A 23,127-nucleotide genomic window follows, 5' to 3' on the forward strand; every position below is an offset into this window, starting at 1 on the left:
AGTATGCCTTTTCGGATTAATGTTACATTACATTCTGAAGAGTTATTCCATGATTATCAGAATGTTTGGTTCTTATTAATATAATTATTTTACAGATTAATGAATTATGGAAATCATTTTTAAGAATGTTAAAAATAATTATATATACGAGATTAATTTATATACGGTCATTTAAACAGAAAAAATATGTAATTTTTAACCTTAAATCATATACTGCAATTACAAAGCAACTATATTTTAAGGTTTTGGAACTATAAATGCAGAAAAGGTAAAAACTGTAACTAGAATGGGACTACAATACAAAGTGTACACAAAGATTATCATACACTCTAAAATTATCAAGGACTACACAATGTCAGATATTATTTCTGAAGTTGACATCTGAATATACAAATTTAATGCCACTTTATGGGGTCTATTATAAAATTTATTATAATTAAACAAGAATGAGTGCTAGCTAGTAAAACAAGAGCACCGCCTTGCGGGTGCAGACCGCTCATATATTTTCTTTTTAAAGGTGAAGGGACTCTCATTTTCAATCACAAAGGAGGGAGGGGTGGAGTGAAGAGCGGTGCATTGTGTGGGGGGGTGTGGACATTTATTACATTTTCTTCCAAAATTGCGAAAAAAAGGAAAAAAAAAATCGGGGGGGGGGGGGGGGGGGGGGGCGGGGGGGGGGGGGGGGGGGGGGATTCTTGGGTGCGATGGTTGGACGGTATTTCAAACATAAAATAATAAAATAAATATTTGTGTTTTTTAACCGTTTCATAAAAAAAATGGGGGGGGGGGGTGAGGGTGGGGGGGTATAGTGTGAGGGTGTGGTGGTAATTTGTGAGATGATCTTAAAAAAAAAAAAAAAAAAAAATAGGGGGGGGGGGGATTCGGGTGGGGGAGGGGGGGTGGGGGGGGGATTCTTGGGTGCGATGGTTGGACGGTATTTCAAACATAAAATAATCAAAATAAATAGTTTTTTTTTTTAACCGTTTAAAAAAAAATTGGGGAGGGGGTGGGGGGGGGGGGGTATAGTGTGAGGGTGTGGTGGTCATTTGTGAGATGATCTTAAAAAAAAAAAAAAAAAAAAAAAAAAAAAAATAGGGGGGGGGGGTTGGGGGGGGGGGCACGGGCGATGGTTTGGGTGGAGTCTATTGTGGTATGTCAGGTAAGAGTAGTTTTGTCAAAGTATCAATCAAATCTAATCATAAATAAAGAAGTTATGGCAATTTTAGAGAAATTTAATCATTTGACCTTGAGAGTCAAGGTCATTCAAAGGTCAAGGTAAAATTCAACTTGCCAGGTACAGTAACCTCATGATAGCATGAAAGTATTTGAAGTTTGAAAGCAATAGCCTTGATACTTAAGAAGTAAAGTGGATCGAAACACAAAATTTAACCATATATTCAAAGTTACTAAGTCAAAAAAGGGCCATAATTCCGTAAAAATGACATCCAGAGTTATGCAACTTGTCCTTTTACTGTACCCTTATGATAGTTTGCGAGTGTTCCAAGTATGATAGCAATATCTATGATACTTTAGGGGTAAAGTGGACCAAAACACAAAACTTAACCAAACTTTCAATTTTCTAAGTATAAAGGGCCCATAATTCCGTCCAAATGCCAGTCAGAGTTACATAACTTTGCCTGCACAGTCCCCTTACGGTAGTTAGTAAGTGTTGCAAGTATGAAATCAATAGCTTTGATACTTAAGGAATAAAATGGACCTTAACACAAAACTTAACCAAAATTTTCAATTTTCTAAGTATAAAAAGGGCACATAATTCTGTCAAAATGCACGCCAGAGTTATCTAACTTTGCGTGCCCAGTCCCCTCATGATAGTAAGTAAGTGTACCAAGTTTGAATGCAATAGCATTGATACTTTCTGAAAAAAGTGGACCTAAACGCAAAACTTAACCAAAATTTTCAATTTTCTAAGTATAAAATTTAAAAGGACACATAATTCAGTCAAAATGCACGCCAGAGTTATCTAACTTTGCCTGCCCAGTCCCCTCATGATAGTAAGTAAGTGTACCAAGTTTAAATGCAATAGCATTGATACTTTCTGAGAAAAGTGGTCCTAAACGCAAAACTTAACCGGACGCCGACGCCGACGCCAAGGTGATGACAATAGCTCATAATTTTTTTTCAAAAAATAGATGAGCTAAAAATAAGACATATAAATATTCAACAAGTTTTAGGAAAAAAAACTATTTCAGTCAGAGTGGACAACATTAATTTGGCAAATTCCCGAATACCATAACATGAATTCCAGGGACATAATTTAGAAGTGCTTCATACAATATCATATGGCTGGTTACAGAAATTTTGGTCGAGATTATATGCCCTCAAATATTATCAGGAAGTTGTATGGTGATAAGATTTCAACTGTTTGAAAGGTAAATTTGACCCTTTCTTATATTTCAGTGCCATAATTTAGATGTGCTTCAAGCATTATCTGGCTGGTTATCAAACTTTATAAAAATATTATGCCCCAAACATTATCACCAAGTCTCATGATGATCAGGATCCTATTTAAACAGTTCCAAGTAATTGATCAAACCTTGTTCTCATGGACTTCACTGGCCGGATAAAGTTTTTCCCATAATACCCACCATCTTTTAGAGTGTGTGTAATAATGTGTTTCTTAATGAATACACACATGTATATGTGTCTTATTCTGAGAAAATTGGGCTTAATGCATGTTCATAAAGTGACGTCCCAGATTAGCCTGTTGAGTCCGCACAGTCTAATCAGGGACGACACTTTCCGCCTTAATTGGATTTTTGCTAAGAAGAGACTTTATTTTGAACAAAAAATGTCATAAAAGTGGAAAGTGTCACCCCCTGATTAGCCTGTGTGGACTGCACAGGCTAATCTGGAACAACACTTTACGCACATGCATTAAGCCCAGTTTTCTCAGAGCGCGGCTCATATTGTTACAAGTCTTAACTATAATTGTATACATCATATACCACTTCATCAATCTGTTTGTTCTCCAGGTAGAGATGTGTTAGCCTCTTCAGATATTGATGCATGGTTTCATCTCGTTTTTTCTTTGTATACCCTGAGGTGCCACGAGCAATAAGGTCTATAGTCAGCTTCACCATTTTGTAGAGCTGCAGAAATACATTTATCAACATTTACAATTGCTTTCTGATCTTCAAAATTGATTGTCATGAAATTCAGTGATTACATGATAAGCATACCAAGCCAGAAAGCATGTTTTATGGACATCAGCATCAAAATCATATTTAGATAATTGGACAAAGGAGCAATATCTTTCTGCTAATGGTTCCCACCATGAACTTAGAACAGGTTAAATTGGATTTCCAAACATTTAAAAGTTTGATATCTTCTCCTCCACATAATGACTTATAAAATGGACAATTAAAAATATACATATATCTATACATTTGACAATTTTATATCTAGGTTTAAAAATAAGGCAGCGGTGACCTCCTTTTTGGCCATTTTGCAGCCCATCTGAATTAGTCAAGGCAAACTTAATTATGTTAAACTAATGTTGAAATCTTTTAAAAGCTAAAATACGTTTTTAAAGGCAAATAAGATGACTATACTTAAAACCTTAATTAAAAGATTAAGAAATAAAGTGTAGTAGTGTCACAGGGTGAGAAAATTGTGTGGCCAGTCCGGGACTCAAACCCGGGACACCTTGCTAACAGGGCGAGTGATCTCCCGACTGAGCTTACCAGACCTCCACACAACTTCTCCCCTAACCTGACCAAGTTCAGACCGTGACATACACCCCCACTTGAACATGCATTTGTCCTCAAATACAGGGATTTCCTTTGATATACAAGGGCTGTTTGTAACACATGCATGCCCCAATATGGGCTGTCAGTTGCAGTGGCAGCCATTGTGTGAATACGTTTTTTGTCACTGTGACCTTGACCTTTGACCTAGTGACCTGAAAATCAATAGGGGTCATCTGCCAGTCATGATCAATGTACCTATGAAGTTTCATGATCCTAGGCCTAATTATTCTTGAGTTATCATCAGGAAACAATTTAACTGTTTGGAGTCACTGTGACCTTGACCTTTGACCTAGTGACCTGAAAATGAATAGGGGTCATCTGCCAGTCATGATCAATGTACCTATGAAGTTTCATGACCCTAGGTGTAAGCATTCTTGAGTTATCATCCGGAAACCATTGTACTATTTTGTGTCACTGTGAAATTGACCTTCAATCTAGTGACCTGAAAATCAAGTGGGGACATCTGCCAGTCATGATCAATATACCTGTTTCATGATCATAGGCGTAAGCATTCTTGAGTTATCATCCGGAAACCATTTAACTGTTTCGAGTCCCTGTGACCTTGACCTTTGATCTAGTGACCTGAAAATCAATAGGGGTCATCTGCCAGTCATGATCAGTGTACCTATGAAGTTTCATGATCCTAGGCCTAAGTGTTCTTGAGTTATCATCCGCAAACCATCTGGTGGACCGACGGACCGACATGGGCAAAACAATATACCCCCTCTTCTTCGAAGGGGGGCATAATAATTTACCATGGACCTCCCTAGGAGTATACCCAGGTAATCGGAATGGGTCCGGTTACTGGACCCGATTTTTAATGAAAAACAAAACACTGACATTGTACCTTTAGCTGAATCCTAAATATTTCCCTAGATGATTATTGGTCATGGCACAAACACCAAAACTATAATTGAGATCAATACTCATTAATATGTTGAGAACATTGTTTATATTTACAAATAAATGCATCCATTCTTGTAATAAGTAGCATGTCTATTCGTAGTATCCGCCCTCTTAATGAATACATACGAATTTTAGCAGTGAACCAATACAAAACACGCATTTGCTATATGTTAAAATATAGTTAAATGTGTATTCTTGGGCATAACAATGAAAACTTCATTTAAATTTGGAATTGTTTTGACAAAAAATAAGCTACACTTTGCTCTCTGTAGTAATTTGTATCATTTTCAATGGTTCTCATAATATTGGCCCTTCTGATTGGTTGCTAAGATTTGTTTCTATGCGCATGTGCTTAAGATAAAGCTTGTAGTAATCCATCAACAAACTAACATAATTGTGTGCTACATAATTTAACAAGAGCACCGCACAACTGGTGCCAACGCTCAGCTGCCAGTGCAGTTTTGAATATTTGAAAGGTTGTCAGATTATTATTTTTTTTCACAGTGACCTTGACCTTTGAACTAGTGACCCAAAAAATGGGTGTGGCATGTAGAACTCATCAAGGTGCATCTACATCTGAAGTTTCAAAGTTGTAGGTGGAAACACTTTGATTTTAGAACCAATGTTATGGTTTTAGCATGGCGAACGGCGGACGGCGGAAAGAAACGACAAGCTGGCTATGACAATACCTCGGGTTTTCTCCGAAAACAGCTGAGCTAAAAATCAGAACATCACCCTGGAATAAACATGACCTACTTTTCAATGAACACTGGAAATCATGAGAATGATCGTCTTGGATCGATGGATAACCATCAAATAAATTACAACTTTTAAAAATTGAAATTACATTTACTTTCCAGCACTTCTTGAAGGTTTTACGTTAAAGTCACAATACTATGAGGAGGGCCGATACTATGAGAATAAGGGATAATCATTTAATTAAACATTGTTTAAACTTCTTAGAAAAAATGTAAGCTTGTTAAAGGAATGATTTTGGCTGTGTGTCTTGTAAGTATGCATATGTCACAATTAGAGTTCATTAACTACAAAAGCTGGATATAAAGGCATCCACAACAATTGATCTGAATACTCAACATTAGGACAGATATAGAAGGCATGCTTGCTGAAACGATATAATGGATATTGACCAAATGTTTGATGGGCAATAATTGTTTGAATAGATATTGTCCAATAATAAGACACACAAGATTGTGATAAGACATATGTTCTATGTAAGCTTGCTTGGTGGGTAAATGCAAAATTGCCCCCCAAAAAACAACAACCGTCTGAAACCTCAGAACAGTCATTAAACATATGTGGTGGGAATTCGTAGTTTGTTAAAACCAAGATACAATAAGTTTGACATGAGATAGAACTACTTTTAAAAACCTTACAAGTACCATGCACTTGAACTTTCAGCCAAACTGTCCACATGTAAACATCATATTTAACATTACTTCATTACAAAATTACTTTTGTTCAGATGATTGTTGACAGTTAATGATGTTTGTTTTATGTTCAATACTCTACGTGTCGGTGTAGCATGACTCATGTGGTACCATAATCTAGTTCTAAATAAAACGAGCAGTTCGCATGACACGTTTTACCTTCAAACTACTGCTTTCGGTCTGCAATATTTCAGCGTTTAATTTAATCACTTGTCATTTTTTAATGTACCCTTTAACCGAACAACACAACCGGAAGTGTAGGCACAATATAAATAGTTCTCAAGTTTGAAATATAATTTCTTTTTCAAAAAAGGTCAATATGAGAAGTAAATTAATTCGCATAAATAAACACATTAAAAAGCATGGTATTAAAAGGATAAGACAATACTATTTCCTTAATCAATGAAGTAAATAAAACGCGGTTTATTTTATGCTAAATACGCTCACGCACGTGTTCGGTTGCTAATGAAAACAAACGGTTCTATGCTTCTGCTTACCCGTGAATATAACCCGTGCTAGACACAATGAAAAGTAGCCGCAGGAAACTTTTTATCACATCATTTATGCTGTACGCATTACTCAAGATTTATTATATGATTTCAGTGAACAAAATAAAAGTATGGTTCTGGTCTTACTAGAAATAGCAATATATGTTCTACCTTTACTAGAAATGCCATATTAAATTGTGTAAATAAACGGTAAATGTATTCTGTGTAATGAAATAAATATTAATGACCTATATCACTTGTTAGAGCAATAAAACTTCAACCGGCTGATTATGGCGTCAAAATAGGGCACTCGATGATATATTCTACAGAAAATAAAGTGACAAAGATCCATTACTTGTTTCAGTTGAAATTTCTTCCATAGAAATGACACGGTCGTTAATCACGGGCGCCACCCCTTTTTGAGATGCATTAATAAATGAGCCAATGCAAATTCCGAGGTGCCGCTCAGGCCCGAATATTTTGAAATTTCATGAATAATTTTACAGGGTGATTAGGTTTTATATATTTTTTTTAATCATATATCGCATTATTGTTAAAATCGGAAATATATGTAGTGCGATTAAGCGAAGGTAAATTCATCCAAAAATGTACAGAAACATACATTCTCAACCCATTTAAAAACGTGAGAACCTTCATAAGTTGTGGCAAGTTGGAATTTAAAAAGCATTTCAACGAGTTTTTCCTGTGTGACGAACACATTTCTACCCAATTAAATCGCTTACGACATCAAACGCTTTGGTACAACATATATTAAATGCTGCATGCACACAAATATTGGCTAGGCCTACTTGCCGACGTAATACCGGTAGATACTTTTGCTTTTTTCCAAAAGAGATGGAGCCAATGCTTAGGACATTGCGCTAATTATAGGAGGTGGCGCAAATGCAGGATGTATCAATAAGCCTAACCGTCGTATTTCAGTGACATCATCACATGACGTATTTCAGTGACATCATCACATGACGTACATTTTATACATAGATGTTATTTGTTATATTTACTTTATTTTGCAACGTACATACATACAGAATATAAACACATTATATAATAAATAAGATGTGGTTTTTTAAATATATAAGTTATCAACTCAATTAAGAAGTCACCAACATGAATAAAACATATTGTACGATATAGATATACATGCACCAAATATTTGTAGTAGATCTACTCAATAAAAACAATAACTAAATTCTCATCATTATCAAACTAGCTCATCGACAGCAATTTTTGAGTACAGTATGATAATTCACGAAATAAATATAAGATAATACTTCTTCTTGAAACGATGATTTGTGCCCCTTAATCTAAATGCTTACTTTACTAAATGACCATGGCCAACGAATCTTAATTAGGCTCATATATGTTTTTGCCCACTATCAACTCCAAAAATTGAAGATAGCTCGGTCTTTTTAAGTTAACGTTTTTGTATTATGCATGTTAAATGTTCTTATGTTACAAAGACGAACGTTTAAATGCATCAAGATATTATTATAAAACTACTTTTTCTAATTAAAAACGCATGCGACTCAAATGTGCTGAAGTAGTCAACTTACAAAACTAAATTAAAGTCCTGTAAACATAATATAAACAATTACATAAAATATGTCACTTTAAAATAGCGATAAATTGCATTGGCGCCACCTCCTAGGCATTGGCTCCAAATTTATATATTAGATCGGCTAGAAGCCCATATTTTGTGCATGTATTAACTTGTACATGTTAAAAGCAATCGTTTTATGTTATGAGCGATTTAATTGGCTGGGAATGTGCTCGTCATACAGGCAAAATACATCAATTTGCTTTAACGAATTCTACCATACCACAACTTATGTTGAAATGTCTTCACCTTTCCAAATGGGCTATGATTGTATGTTTCTGTACATTATTAGATGAATTTACAGTACTTACATTATTTTTTGTAAGTTTACTACTTCAGCACATTTGAGTCGCGTGCGTTTTTAATTAGAAAAAAGTAGTTTTACTATGTATGTTATGTAAAGATTAGGGCCTTCGTATGTACGTTAAAAAATAAAGTAAATATAACAAATAACATTACATGCATCTATCAAATGTACGGCATGTGATAATGTCATTGCGATACGACTGTTAACTGATACATCCTGCATTGGCGCCACCTCCTATCATTAGCGCCATCTTCGCTGAATCGCACTACATTGTAAGTTTAAACAAGAGTGCCAAACTGTCACAAGATACGCCCGTTCGAAGGTTTTGGACACCATGCTCAATGCTTGAAAGTGTCCTCAAGACCTAGTTATTGACCCGGCATGACCCATATTTGAACTTGACCTAGATATCACTTAGATGTAACATCTGACTAAATTTGGTGAAGATCAGATGAAAACTACTTCAATTAAAGAGCGGACAACATGCTTAATGCTTGAAATGCACTATGTGACCTCGTTTTTGACCCGGCATGACCCATGTTCGAACTTGACCTACATATCATCTAGACACAACTTCTGACCAAATTAGGTGAAGATCAGATGAAAACTACTTCAATTAGAGAGCGGACACCATGCTAAATGCTTGAAATGCACTAAGTAACCTCGTGACCTAGTTTTTGACCCGGCATGACCCATATTTGAACTTGACCTACATATCATCTAGACACAACTTCTGACCAAATTTGGTGAAGATCGGATGAATACAATTTGAATTAGAGTCCGGACAAAGTGGCGCCGTTGAAAATGCACTAATTGACCCTATGACCTAGTTTTTGACCCGGCATGACCCATATTCGAACTTGGCCTATATATCAACTAGATGCAACTGCTGACCAAGTTTGGTGAAGATCGGATGAATACAATTTGAAATAGAGTCCGGACAAAGTGGCCCCTTTGAAAATGCACTTATTGACCCTATGACCTAGTTTTTGACCCGGCATGACCCATATTCGAACTTGGCCTAGATATCAACTAGATACAACTGCTGACCAAGTTTGGTGAAGATCGGATGAATACAATTTGAAATAGAGTCCGGACAAAGTGGCCCCTTTGAAAATGCACTTATTGACCCTATGACCTAGTTTTTGACCCGGCATGACCCATATTCGAACTTGGCCTAGATATCAACTAGATGCAACTGCTGACCAAGTTTGGTGAAGATCGGATGAATACAATTTGAATTAGAGTCCGGACAAAGTGATGCCTTCCGCCCGCCGCCCGCCCGCCCGCCCGCCGCCAAGGGGTTTCACATAATACGTCCCGTATTTTATACGGGCGTATAAAAATAAAGCGAACTATGTTGAACTAGATATGTGTTTGTCAGAAACACTATGTCCCCTTCTGCGCTGCTTTGAAGCTATATATTTGACCTTTGACCTTTCACCACTCAAAATGTGCAGCTCCATGAGATACACATGCATGCCAAATATGAAGTTGCTATCTTCAATATTGCAAAAGTTATGGCAAAATGTTGAAGTTGGAGCAAACAAACACACAAAACAACAAACCAACAGACAGGGCAAAAACAATATGTCCCCGCTATAGTGGTGGGGGACATAAAAACATATAAAACCTAATCACCCTGTCAAATTATCCATGAAATTTCAAAACAACCGGGCCTGAGCGCCAACTCGGAAGTTGCATTGTCTCATTTATTAATGCATCTTTAAAAAAAGAGGTGGCGTGCGTGATTAACAGTAGTGATAAAGCACTCACCTAAGACCTCAAGGAACTTATCTGTTCTTAGCAGGGCCTAAGGTAGCATTCACCATTCAGCATTCTTGGTGGAAAAACTTACCAACGACCATATTTCTGCCAAAACTCACCAATCAAATTCCTTTCTTTACAACCAATCTACACACAAAGGTCATGCAATCGCAAAAGTTTGAACACGATCAGCACAGTTATTAAATATTTGGGAATATTCATAATTATTTAATATTCCATAGTGGACAAACAGATAATGGGCAAAAATTCTGCCAAAACGTGTCGCAGCAAACATTTCTTTCTTGTTTATCATGATTCACCTTCACATAAAGGTCATTTGACTGTGAAAATTTAAGAGATATATGCCCAGTAGTTGAAACTTTGAAAGAGACGTTAAACAAGAGCACCGCATAAAGGGTGCCACGCTCGGCTACGGGTGCAGTTTTGAATAAATGAAAGCATGTCAGAATTTTTTTCAACGTGACCTTGACCTTTGAACTAGCAAGCCCAAAATGGGTGTGGCGTATAGAACTCATCAAGGTGCATCTACATATTAAGTTTCAAAGTTGTAGGTGGAAGCACTTTGATTTTAGAGCCAATGTTTAGGTTTTAGCACGATCGGCGGACGTCAGAGGACACGACGAGCTGGTTATGACAATACCTCGGGTTTTATCCGAAAACGACGAGCTAAAAACACAAAACTTTGGGATGATATAATTATTCTTTAGTGGAAAAACATATTGTTTTCCTTTCTATACGCTCATCTACAAATAATGGTCATAACTGTGATTTTGTTTGAACGAGATTTACCCGGTAATTGGAGAACCTGAAAAAAGCTGCAGGTAACTATATATTACATGTGTTTATAGGAAAAACAGACAATGGGGACAAAATTGATGCAGCCCTTAATCACTTCTTTACGATCAACTACACATTATGGTCTTTCACAGCAACATTAAAGCAATTGCTTCTTCAGGGGAAGATGGTCATAAGTGCTTATAAGCAGATGAACAAGCAAGCCACACTCAAGTTTTTTCACTTTATTTAAACCAGTCAACATGATTTGTATTATAATTATGTTTTATGTACTATTTCTTACCTTTCCAACTAACTTATTTTAACTATTACTTTTTCCATGAGAGTTTTTATATGTTTTTTTAAATAGTTATTCACCTAGTCCAAGAAATCTTGAACTTTATTTTTAACATCAAGTTGACACAATTTATAAGGAGACATATCAACATTATTTCAACAATTGCAACCAGAAATCTTAATATAAACTTCTTCATATGTCAAGAGAATGAATATTACAGCATGTGAAGCAAATAGGAAAGTGATCAATAATGATGTAGTGAGTAAATATGTATCTGTTGATATACATTCTATTCCATTCATATATCTGTTAATCTGATTATGTAATACAGAATTTACTCAAGAAAACTAAAAAAAACACACTTGTTTCAATAAATTATTATGTCTTACTTGATTTAAAACACTTTTGATATGCCCCCTTTGTTTTATACATGACGTCAGAATGATACAAACATTAGATCTGCTCACATGTTTGCACATAAAAATGTGCTATGTAAACAAACATGACATTACTATTCATATAAAAATCATTTAAGATAAAATGACACTGTATTTACATTATTTACATATAAACGCAAATAAATAAAAAAACATATAAAAGATGATAGATCATATAAAAGTTTAATATTTTTATACAATTGAGTTTGCTAAACAATTAACACATTAAAATATAATGTGTAAGCAAATCCCTATGTTAAGAGATTTAAATATGACAAATGTTCACAGAATAATAAAGAAAGTGCATTAATATACTTCATAAATAAAATAATTATATAAGTAAGGGAGGTTACAGATTCAGTGTACAGGTATGTATAACTACATCACATAATTAATTATGTACAAAAATTATCTTTGTGGAAACTTTAAAAGCATTCAAAGTATGTGATCATTATGAACACTAAACTTTGCAACAACTGGCACAGACACACTATTTCCCTAGCCTTACAACTGACTAATATACAAAGACATACCTAATATGTTATTACTACTACCACAACTATAGCTAGGGTTATGATAAGTTATGTATAATGCATAGACTATGAAAATAAGCAGATAATATAGCACTATATGTATAAGGCTCAGCTTTGCTGAAAAAATACTAAGACAACAAAATATAATTATGTAGATCAGCCACACAAAGTAACATTTCATGAAAATGTCCCTACACTGATGTTTGTGTTAGCTGAGCTATTTTTTCATAACATGTTAGCAGAACTATTGTTTTCATAACAAAATACCTTTAAAATATAAATATTGTACATAATATCTAAAATTTTAATATAAATTTTGAAAAAAATTGTGCATAAATTATCACAATTTATTGTGATAAAAAGCTTGTTAAAAACATACCGTTTGTTGTCACGTATAGCGGGCCCCCATGTTTGGCGCATATCCTGATTTTTTGTATTCAAAAATGAAGATTATAAAATTTTTAATTACGAGATGAATTTTTCGCAATTTAGCAGCCAGGATAGCGTTGCACAAATGTATAACAAACACAAACATTTTAATTTGAAGGTAAAAAACTGTGCTCTATACGTGACAATTTGTGGTAATTGTGAATTCTTTGAATTAACTGAAGAAAAATGATTAAGGTGATCCCGAAAATGACACAGTTTCTGACAATTTGTGATAAATTATAAATAAAGTCATCATTTATCTGATTGAAATCATAAGTTTCTGTCAATATTTAAAAAATAAAAAAGATCTGCGCACTTTTTCAAGGTTTGGTGTCAAGTTCAACATAGATTCCAGAGAAAACAGTAATACATGTATCATCTATAAGCATCCATAAACATGCACTTTTATAAACTATTGAATTGATCAAACAGTGTAGAAACTTTTACATAATTTTTTTCATAATATATGTACAGTATATACAGTAATGCACCAACATTTATATTTTATATGAGCAAGTCTCTGGGGAAAATGGGCTTGATACATGTGTGCAAAATATAATTCCAGATTAGCCTGTACTGTTCGCTAATCAGTGACAACACTTTCTGCTGTCCGCTAATCAGTGACAACACTTTCTGCTTTCATGCAATTTTTTCCTTAAAGAATAACTTTCCTAAACAAAAATACCGTCTAAAGTGTCGTAACATATAAGCTTGTGCCGACAGCACAGCAGAATCTTGGATTATACTTTACCCACATGGATTAAGCCTCGTTTTCTTACAGCGCTACTCATATGTATTAGGCTTCTAGGTTATTTTATTCAAAATAGGAGATTGCCAAGAAATATGGTCCCCTACCGGTGAAACTCCACCATTTTCAGTAAAAAAAATTTTTTTTTTTTTTATTTGTTGCCATAGCAACCACAATTTTTGACGTAGGAACAAAATGAATTGACGTGCATAATCTCCATATTGCCATCTGTCCATGTTTCATGTTTCATGAAAAAATATGAAGAACTTTTTAAGTTATCGCAGGATCCAGAAAAGTGTGACGGACAGACTGACACACGGAACGCAAACCATAAGTCCCATCCGGTTTTACCGGTAGGGGACAACAAACCTTATCTTGCAATTCACTAAAGATACTACATGTAAATAGATGTCTTTCTATGTCAAATCAATTAAATCTATTAAAAAACCCTTCCCACAGAAAGAAGAGCATAATAATTCTAAAAGCATCCATTTTGTTCATACTGGCATCAAAATACTGTAAATAAATCAACTTACATTAACAAGGCTGTCAACTTTTGTATACACACATTAAATGTTAAAACTGTATATAAGTTAGATTTTTTTTATTTTTCAAATAAAGAACATATATTAGAGATGGTAGATGAAGAAAAGAAGTTTCAACTTGAGGGTCCAAATTGTTAAATGTATGTAGTTTGATGAAATAATGCACATTATTTGCCAAAATAAAATAATTCAAGTTTTGGACCAGAGAGATAGCATAACATTTCTGACTTATATGTTTATTTTTATCAATTGTTGAATATCTAAATTACATGCAAAAAATAAATTTTAACAGGGCCACCTGTTGGCCATTATTATTTTTTTCAATCAAATATTTAAAACTTCATGCAGTTTTTCGCATCTAGTAGATGAAATGCACAATGTTTTGATAGAAGAAGTTGGAGAATCATTTGTGTTAAGTTCATAAAGATTGACTAAGATTTTAACATAAAAATATGAAACGTATGTTAACTGTAACATTACATTTTAACCCACACCCCAACAACTAAAAACTTTACCAGTCTTACTTATCTATACATCAAGATTATTCACTGAAAAAGCCAGCAAAAAATCTTCATATAATATGCATTATTATAAAACTTCAAAACATTGCTTATGTCCAAAGTAAATATAAAACATCGGGCAAACATAACACATTTATAGATTATACGTCACCATACAGCCTTTAATAAGGATACATAGCCTTGAAATGAATTTTCACATATTTGTTTAAGTGAGACAAAACATGAACAAATCTTCATTCACAAACAAAATCAAAAACCTGGTTTAAGTGCAGGATATTCTTAACACCACAATCAGACATACTGTACTCAAACAACAAATCAAAGAGACAACAACAACATCATAAATGAGGTAATCAGGTTGTAAAAACCGAAGGCGAAACTAATATCTTGTCATAGTCTTTGATGCATAAATGATCTATAAAAAACCTGGGCTTCTTTAAAAAAAAGTTCAAGTCTCAAAAATAAAAAATACCAACTCAATTTTCTCAAACAAGCAGCTCATTTCAAGGTTGAAATTCTAAGATTCTACATTTCTGATAGAACGTTTCATGCTGAACTCTTGAATGTAAGCAAATCTTTTTTTAAATCTGAAATAAATATAACTGAAGTATTACTTGATTCAGTAAAAATAGTTATTGAAGCCTTATATTGTCAAAGTTGTGTTTCAGCTTAACAAAAAAATATAATGTATATTTTGTGTGACAAAATTTTAATATCTAAATGATAATAACTTAATGATCATGCAAAAGTACAAAATGAAATGTTTTGGTACTTAACTTTAGCATTCCTGAGTTTAGTTGACATTCATAATAATAAACAATTGCAACATGTCATAATTTTTGTCAAAAAATCATTGTTTAATTTTATATTCAATGTGTTTGGTTGCATTGAAAAAAAAATCAAGATTTTCAGATTTGTGCGATACACACCAATAACACAAACATATATGAGCGGGTCTGGAAAACACAGCTTAATGCATATGAGTACAATTTTGTTCCAGATTTGTAGTCAGCACATGTTAAACTGGGACAACACTTTCTTCCTAGAATGGATTTCATTTACAAGAGATTTCCTTTAAATGAAAAATTCCATAAAAGCAGAAGTGTGGTCCCTGATTAGCCTGTGAGGACTGCAGAGGCGTATCGGGTACAATACTTTATTAATATGCAATGAACCCTGTTTTCCAAGAGCCCAGCGCAAACACAAACTGAATTATAAAAGCATTCATTAAAAATACTACAAGTAATCAAACAAAGCGTACCCTTCAAAGAGATAATAAAATGCCAGAATATTGCCAACACCGTATCATTAAACAAATACATACAATAACTCAATGTCCAGAATGTGTTTAAACGTTCCCTGAACAAAACAAAAATATCCACTGCACATCACCTCACAACTTATCACATAACAAAAACAAATATCTTGAACTGCAGTCACATTCAGACCTCAGTAAATAAACTTAAAATCTTTGCAAATTTCTAGAGGCTTCCTTGAAAGCTATTCCAACACTATCCTGATGTTGGTTTCTAATGTACAACTAGCAAATTGAACAGAAAGGATTTTTTTAAAGCTTGAAACAGAATGTTAGCTTCTCTTGTTGTCATCTTGAAAAGTGCAGAATTATCCTGAATCACGGATGTGCCGCAACTTTCATTCAATAACAAAACATTAAGACATAAACAAAGACAAATATCAGACCCTGGTCTCCTGTCCAGCACACAACCACCTTTACATAACCATGTAAAATATTGCATTATAAAGCAAAGCTATGTACACTGACATCACATGTTCTTCAGTACTGCCCACTTCCCCATTACCCTCAGTGAGAGTCTACCATGTGCACTTGAACATTGGCTTGAAAGCAATGGGGTGCCTGGGGAGGCGTGTCTATTACAGTCTGGGAAGGGTCAGTCTGCTCTATGATTGGCTGATACACTGACAGTCTGGTTTGGGGCGGAGTCGGGCTGCGACTCCGCCTACTGGCAACACTCGGGGGCGGGGGAATAGTGGGCATCTTGGAAGGCGTGTGCACCCCGGGCTTGTATCTGTCCTTGCCAACAATGAGGGGCTCCAGACAGGGCAGGCTTGCATGCTCGCTGTCGTCATGTGGAGTCATGGTGCTGTAACCATGGTCACTGTCACCACCCGCCGGGCGCCGGTAGGAGGTGTTCACACGGTAAGGTGATATACTGGCGGGGTTCTCAAATGTTGCCAGAACAAAGTTGGTATGACCTGGATGTATATTAAACATGTGTTATAATACATTGTGTTCACTGTTAAATGTAATGATAACATCCACAATGAGTACGTAGTGAATTGTTTCTATCACAACACTAAGGTCTCGTTTTTAACAACTAACAACTGGAAGAAAAAAACAACTTAATAAGCTAAGGACTTGCTCAAGCCAAGATGACTTTACTTGCTTCATTTCTCAGGCTGAATATGAAAATAAACATTTGATTTTAATAAAAAACAAACAAATCAAAACAAATCCAAAGCAACCATTCACTAGAATGTCGCCTGAAAGTGAATGATCAGTTTAGGCATAATCATCACCATTCTAGACACTAGCTCGAAAATAAAAGCTCAAACATAGGTTTAGGCCATACCAGCATGGCTATAAGCTCTTCTTATGAACAAAGGGGCTAAATGCATGAGCGTCAAGTGTCATCCAAGATCAGCCTGTGCAGTCTACACAGGCTAATCAGGAACAATTTCCACTTTTAAGATATTTTTTATTTAAAGGAAGTCTCTTCTTAAAGAAAAATCAGTTAAGGCAGAGAGTGTCATCCCTGATTAGCCTGTGTGGACTGCACAGGCTTATTTGGGATGAAACTTTATGCACATGCATTAAACCCCATTTTCCCAGAGAGAGGCTATCATGAACAAGAGATGTGTTTGTCAGAAACACAATGCTCCCTAATGTGCCGCTTTTTTTTTACCTTTGACCTTGAAGGATGACCTTGATCTTTCACCACTCAAAATGTGCAGCTCCATGAGATACACTTGCATGCCAAATATCAAGTTGCTATGTTCAATATTTCAAAAGTTATTGCAAAACTTTAATGTAAGGTTAAAGTTTTGGTGACAGAATGACGTAATGACAGACAGACAGACAGGCCAAAAACAATATACCCCGATCATTCGATCTGGGGGCATAAAAATCTGCCTCTGTTTCAGCCCTTACCATCTCCATTCTCGTCTGGGAGATCCAGGTCCTCAGTCTCATAGAACTGTGAGTGCCTGTTCTGGTTCTCCGGGATAGTGGAGATGTACTGTAGCTGGTTGCGGTGCACACGGTGTCGGTAGCAGTAGATGCCAAGCGCAAGCATCAGGAAGCATCCCATAATGCCACCTGCCACAGGACCCACAGGGGCACTCTTGGTTTCCAGGGACTCATCCATCTCCTCAGCAACTGTAACAGATTCTCTATGTTTATGCCTTATTACAATAACCTCATGGGTAATCTTAATTTTGTGGCCATAAAAAGCCATAGAATTTTCACTTGGGAACTAGTACCAAATATTTTCAACATGCTATGATTGCTTTAAGAATTGCTTTAATATAATTTTAATGTATGCAAAATCTGAACAGTAAACTGTTTAAGTAATTTTTAAATCATTAGTAAATTTAATTTGTCAGCAAAAAAATCAGCTGGTCAATTTCTTGTATCTGTTATAAACATGTATTCACACTGACCAACAACAGACTGGTTGACTTACACACAACTCTGTCCCCATAAGGCGTGGCGGCACCCACAATACCTCCAAAGCATGTGGCCTGGCTGGCACAGAAGGGGCGTGGCAGGGGATTGCGCAATTCAGAGCCATCTGAGGTGTAGGCATCTTCAAACTTAGCCTGGCACCACTCACAGCCAAGTACACCCACACAATCCCTGCAAACACACAAACAGGGCTAATAAACACGCATTGTACCATTTTTACACTTACTCATTAGCATTGTTTATGCATTCTCTAAATATGACCCCAATAAAGTAAATATGTAAAGAATACAAAACAAGATGTCAATCTTGAACTTAGGACATTGTCTACAGTATTTTCAAATTTATGGAATAACTCCCATCTATGACACAGAACTATTCTTAAACTGCTACTGATTTCAATATGGTTTAATTCGGGGTCATTCGCCCATGATGTGAAAATATCTACCTATTAACTTTTATCCTGCACATATAACAAAACAGTTGAGTGTGTATTTTTTCAAATACAATGCGAACAATTCATAGAATAATGATACTTTAAAATGCGATGTGGAACTATGCGTACATCTGGTTAGTTTTGGAGTCACAGTTGATGGTGATACACTGGCCAAGTCCGGCAGTAACATCCTCTGACAGGGCAGGTATCTCATCTTTTTCAGGGTACCGCGGGCAGCTGGGGTTCCTGTACATGGCCAACAAGCAATAGAGACTTGTTTTAGGAAAACTGGGCTAAAAGCATGTGCATAAAGTGCTGTCCAAGATAAGCCAGGGAATAATCTAGAATTTACTACCCATGAGTCCCAGGCCAAAATTATTGAGTCCACCTTGAAAAAGAATGGGTCACACATTTTGAAAGATACCAAGTAGCGAAGAAAATGACACTAGCTCAATAACTATTTTTTGCATTAAACTTTTAATAATCTCAAAAACAGTGAATTTTGAAACCAAAAAACAAATTCAGGGTTTGTTACATGAATGTAACCTATTACAACATTTCAACTTGATTCAAGTCAATGATAATATTATTGTTAACATCCAAATTGCGAACCTGATAATATTTTTGTTAACGTCCGAATTGCGAGCCGTTGACCTACCGTTAGTTTAGAGTTGTTTGTTTTGGATCAAGCTTCAACATCTTATTTTGGAGGCATTATTTCTGTATTATTTATGACTAAGTTACAAAATGTAAAAGCAGGCCTTCATCCAGAGACTCTAGAAAATATCAGAACACTCTCTATTTAAAAGGTCGATTCTAATTGATTAGTATTACAGCAGCGGCTCGACTAGAGTCAATCAAAAGACTTGTTGAAGTCTTCAAGCCTCATTCGTTTAAACTCAGCGTTCATTACTGCACTTTTGACTCATACCCAAGATGGTTTGTACTTATCGTGATTTGCCTATCCGTTAACGGATTAGTTTCAACAATGCGTCAGAGTGGACGCACATATTTCAAAACTATGCGTCTATTTCGATATTTGCGCGTCATAGACGCGGGACGCGCATGTAGATTATTCCCTGATAAGCCTGTGCAGTCTGAACAGGCCTATAGATTAGCCTGTGCATTCCATACAGGCTAATTAGGAACAAATCTGTCTACCTAAACTTGATTTCCATCAAGAAGAGACTACCTTTAAGAGGAAATTCCATAAAGTGGACAGCGTCGTCCCAGAGTAGCCAGTGCAGACTGCACAAGCTAATCTGGGACAACACTTCACTCAAATGCATTAAGAACAGTTTTTCTAGAACACTGCACAATAAGCATTCACATTACATCCTCAATAAAGACCTCTATGATACAAGAAGGCTAGAGGATACAACAATGCTTGAGGCCCAGGGTCACTCACCGGAGACTTCAGGGAACTGAACTGCTTTCAGCAAAAAAATGTTTCTGAAACCATTTTCAAACTTGGCCAAAATATCTGATAGAGAGTTAACAAGGTTTAACTATAGCCATGTAAGGAAAAATGACAAGACATGTTTTTCAATGGACGGAACCCATTTTTCACTCAACCCAGATATTGTAAGAACAAATGTTCTAACTAAGTAAGTTTCATGAAGATTGGACTAAAAATCAGACTTCTATAAAGCTAATAAGGTTTTACAATAGGCATATAAGCAAAAATGTCCGCCCATGCCACAATATATTTTGACAAATCATAACAATTTCTTAAATCAGCCCAGCTATTTGTTAGAACACATTTTCTGACCAAGTTTCATAAAGATTAGACCATAAATTAGATTTCTAGATAGTTAACAAGAGTTTACTTTAGCCATATAAGGATAAATGCCCCTCCCCCTGGCAGCAATTTTTTTCAACATACTGGAACCATTTTTGAACTCATCCAAGATATCATTAGAACAAATGTTCGGACCAAGTTTCATGAAGAATGGGCTATAAATGTGACTTAAAAAGTGTTAACAACGTTTTACAATAGCTGTATAAGGAAAGTCCTCCTCCCCTGGCAGCCATGTTTTTCAAAAGACCAAAAGTGTTAACAACGTTTTACAATAGCTGTATAAGGAAAGTCCTCCTCCCCTGGCAGCCATGTTTTTCAAAAGACCAAAACAATTTTCAAACTAATCTAAGATATCATTAAAACAAATGTTCTGACCAAATTACATTAAATGTGACTTTTAGAGTGCTAACAAGGCAATTGCTGACTACGCACGACGCACTACAGACCACAGACAAAAGGCGATCACAAAAGCTCACCATGAGCATGCTGATGGAGCTAATATCATTTATATGTTTAAAGACCATAATTGAAATATAGGCTTGCATGTTGAGATAATTTAATGCTCATGACACATTTTTATTAAATTCATATGATGTCTATTTATCCATGTATTTATCCCTTTATTCAAATAAAATGTACAGTCAATCTTGTATTAAGAGACCACTCAAGGGAGTAATCAAAAGCGGTCTCTTAAAAAAATGGTCTTTAAATAAAAAAAGGCCATTCTGGAAGAATGCTTACTTTTATAACAAAATGAAAATAAACACAAAACATAAACAATATTTTACTTATAATGTGTTTTATTTTTTCACTTATTACAAATTATCATTTATTATAAATGAATTGTGTGTACATATTTATTTGCAAAAACAACATAGAAAAGGAAATATTTTTCGCATTTTCTTTACCTGACACATTATTTTCCACGTCTTCAAGCACCTTGGCTTTACGCTTAAGAATGTTCTGAATTTGAGTTTTACCGACTCCAAACTCATCAGCGATTTTATGTGCACTTTTACTCTTTGACAATTCCAAAACCCGAATTTTCTCGTTCAACGTTAACACTTTTCGTTTTGACATTTTAATTTCTGCATGTACGCTTAAGGAAATCTGACTCGATTATGATACATAATTAGCTGAAAAAATTAAAACACGTCAATTGAAAACAAACAAACAGACCTGATAGGAAAATTTATTAAGTAAATAACAATGTGATTGGCTAACAAATATCTACTAATTAGCATAATTACAAATTGGTAATGTACGGATTCCGACAGATGTTGCCGATTAATAGTTTATTTTCCGCACTTCTCAGGAAATGTTTGTTGCGTACAGTGCATTGTTTCTGCACCTGTTATCTGCACTCGAGAAAAATCGGTGTTGTCTCTTAACTTTACACATAGTTAACTATTTAAGCTGTAGACTGTGCTTAATACGTTCCTCTATTATTCAACTCAATAAATTGATACGCAGTCTACAAAAATACCGGTCAGAACCGGTCAACGAGAAAAAGCATAATCAGTATGGTTGGTGTGAAAACAAAGCAGAGGTGTAACAGTACATCTTATCGGCTTAGATAAACAATTAACAAGGATTTGTTCCTGAAAGATAAATAGATTTACCACTTTTACCTCCTAGTGGTCGCTTAATTCAAGATTCGAACATCAAAATACACAAAAATCAGCGGTCGCTGGTCGCGTAAGACAAAAGTCGCTTAATACAATATCATTACATAGCGAAAAAGCTCCGTGGGATTTCAAAATGGTCGCATAAGACAAAGGTCGCTTAATACAAGTGGTCGCATCCACAAGATTGACTGTACATGTAGCTAAAAGAAATGCTAAATATCTTGTCTTCAACCATATAATAATTAAAAGTAAACCAGTAATTTTGCTACTCAAATTGAGAGAAAAAATTTGCTCAAGAAGTTTGGTTACCTGCATTATGATGAACATAGCCTGACTACATTCTCAACAAAATATTATATTACAACTGATGAAGCAAGATAGATAAATCACAGATCTATTTGCATAATATTTTTGGCATGTCTCCATTCTTTATTTCTTGTTATTTTCCAAAATTATCATAATCACTTGATAACACCAGTACATTCATATACAGCTCACATATGCTCAGTTCCAGGTTATATACTACTATGTAACTCACATGTCGTCCGTTTTGAGCAGGTCCCCATTACAGAAGTCCATGGCCAGATGACACTCACAGGGACACTCACACTCAGCCTGACCCATCCGGTTACAGTTCAAACACAATCGGTCAACCTGCCAGCAAGAATTTTAGTTGCAATATTTAATCTAAACAAGAGCACCTCATAACGGGTGCCACTCTCGGGTGCGGGTGCAGTTTTAAAGAAATGAAAGCTTGTCAGAATTTATTTGATTTTTTTATAGAGGTCACAGTGACCTTGACCTTTGACCTAGTGACCCAAATATGGGGGTGGCGTGTAGAACTCATCAAGGTGCAGCTACATATGAAGTTTCAAAGTTGTAGGTGGAAGCACTTTGATCTTAGAGCCAATGTTCAAAACCTTAACAA

The 23,127-nt window shown here is 35.4% G+C and overlaps 2 protein-coding genes across 5 annotated transcripts in view; both read right to left on the reverse strand.

Moving 5' to 3' along the window:
* LOC127861374 (protein phosphatase 1 regulatory subunit 42-like) overlaps nucleotides 1-6,376 on the reverse strand; it is a 40,531-nt gene extending 34,155 nt beyond the window's left edge. For all 4 annotated transcript variants that reach the window (XM_052399773.1, XM_052399775.1, XM_052399776.1 and 1 more), the window contains exons 1-2: nucleotides 6,284-6,376; nucleotides 2,967-3,110 (exon numbers count right to left, since the gene is read on the reverse strand). In XM_052399773.1, the coding sequence (XP_052255733.1) occupies nucleotides 2,967-3,101 (135 nt within the window). In that variant the 5' untranslated portion in view covers nucleotides 3,102-3,110; nucleotides 6,284-6,376. The remainder of the gene's footprint in view (nucleotides 1-2,966; nucleotides 3,111-6,283) is intronic.
* Nucleotides 6,377-11,329: 4,953 nt separating this feature from the next.
* The window catches only part of LOC127862122 (VWFA and cache domain-containing protein 1-like), a 68,831-nt gene continuing 57,033 nt past the window's right edge, over nucleotides 11,330-23,127 (reverse strand). Inside the window, exons 21-25 of the mRNA XM_052401108.1 lie at nucleotides 22,738-22,853; nucleotides 18,900-19,016; nucleotides 18,336-18,508; nucleotides 17,801-18,028; nucleotides 11,330-16,845 (exon numbers count right to left, since the gene is read on the reverse strand). Coding sequence (XP_052257068.1) covers nucleotides 16,433-16,845; nucleotides 17,801-18,028; nucleotides 18,336-18,508; nucleotides 18,900-19,016; nucleotides 22,738-22,853 — 1,047 coding nt within the window. The 3' untranslated portion in view covers nucleotides 11,330-16,432. The remainder of the gene's footprint in view (nucleotides 16,846-17,800; nucleotides 18,029-18,335; nucleotides 18,509-18,899; nucleotides 19,017-22,737; nucleotides 22,854-23,127) is intronic.

This window comes from Dreissena polymorpha, chromosome 16 (assembly GCF_020536995.1).
Source record: "Dreissena polymorpha isolate Duluth1 chromosome 16, UMN_Dpol_1.0, whole genome shotgun sequence".
Lineage (NCBI taxonomy): Eukaryota > Metazoa > Mollusca > Bivalvia > Myida > Dreissenidae > Dreissena > Dreissena polymorpha.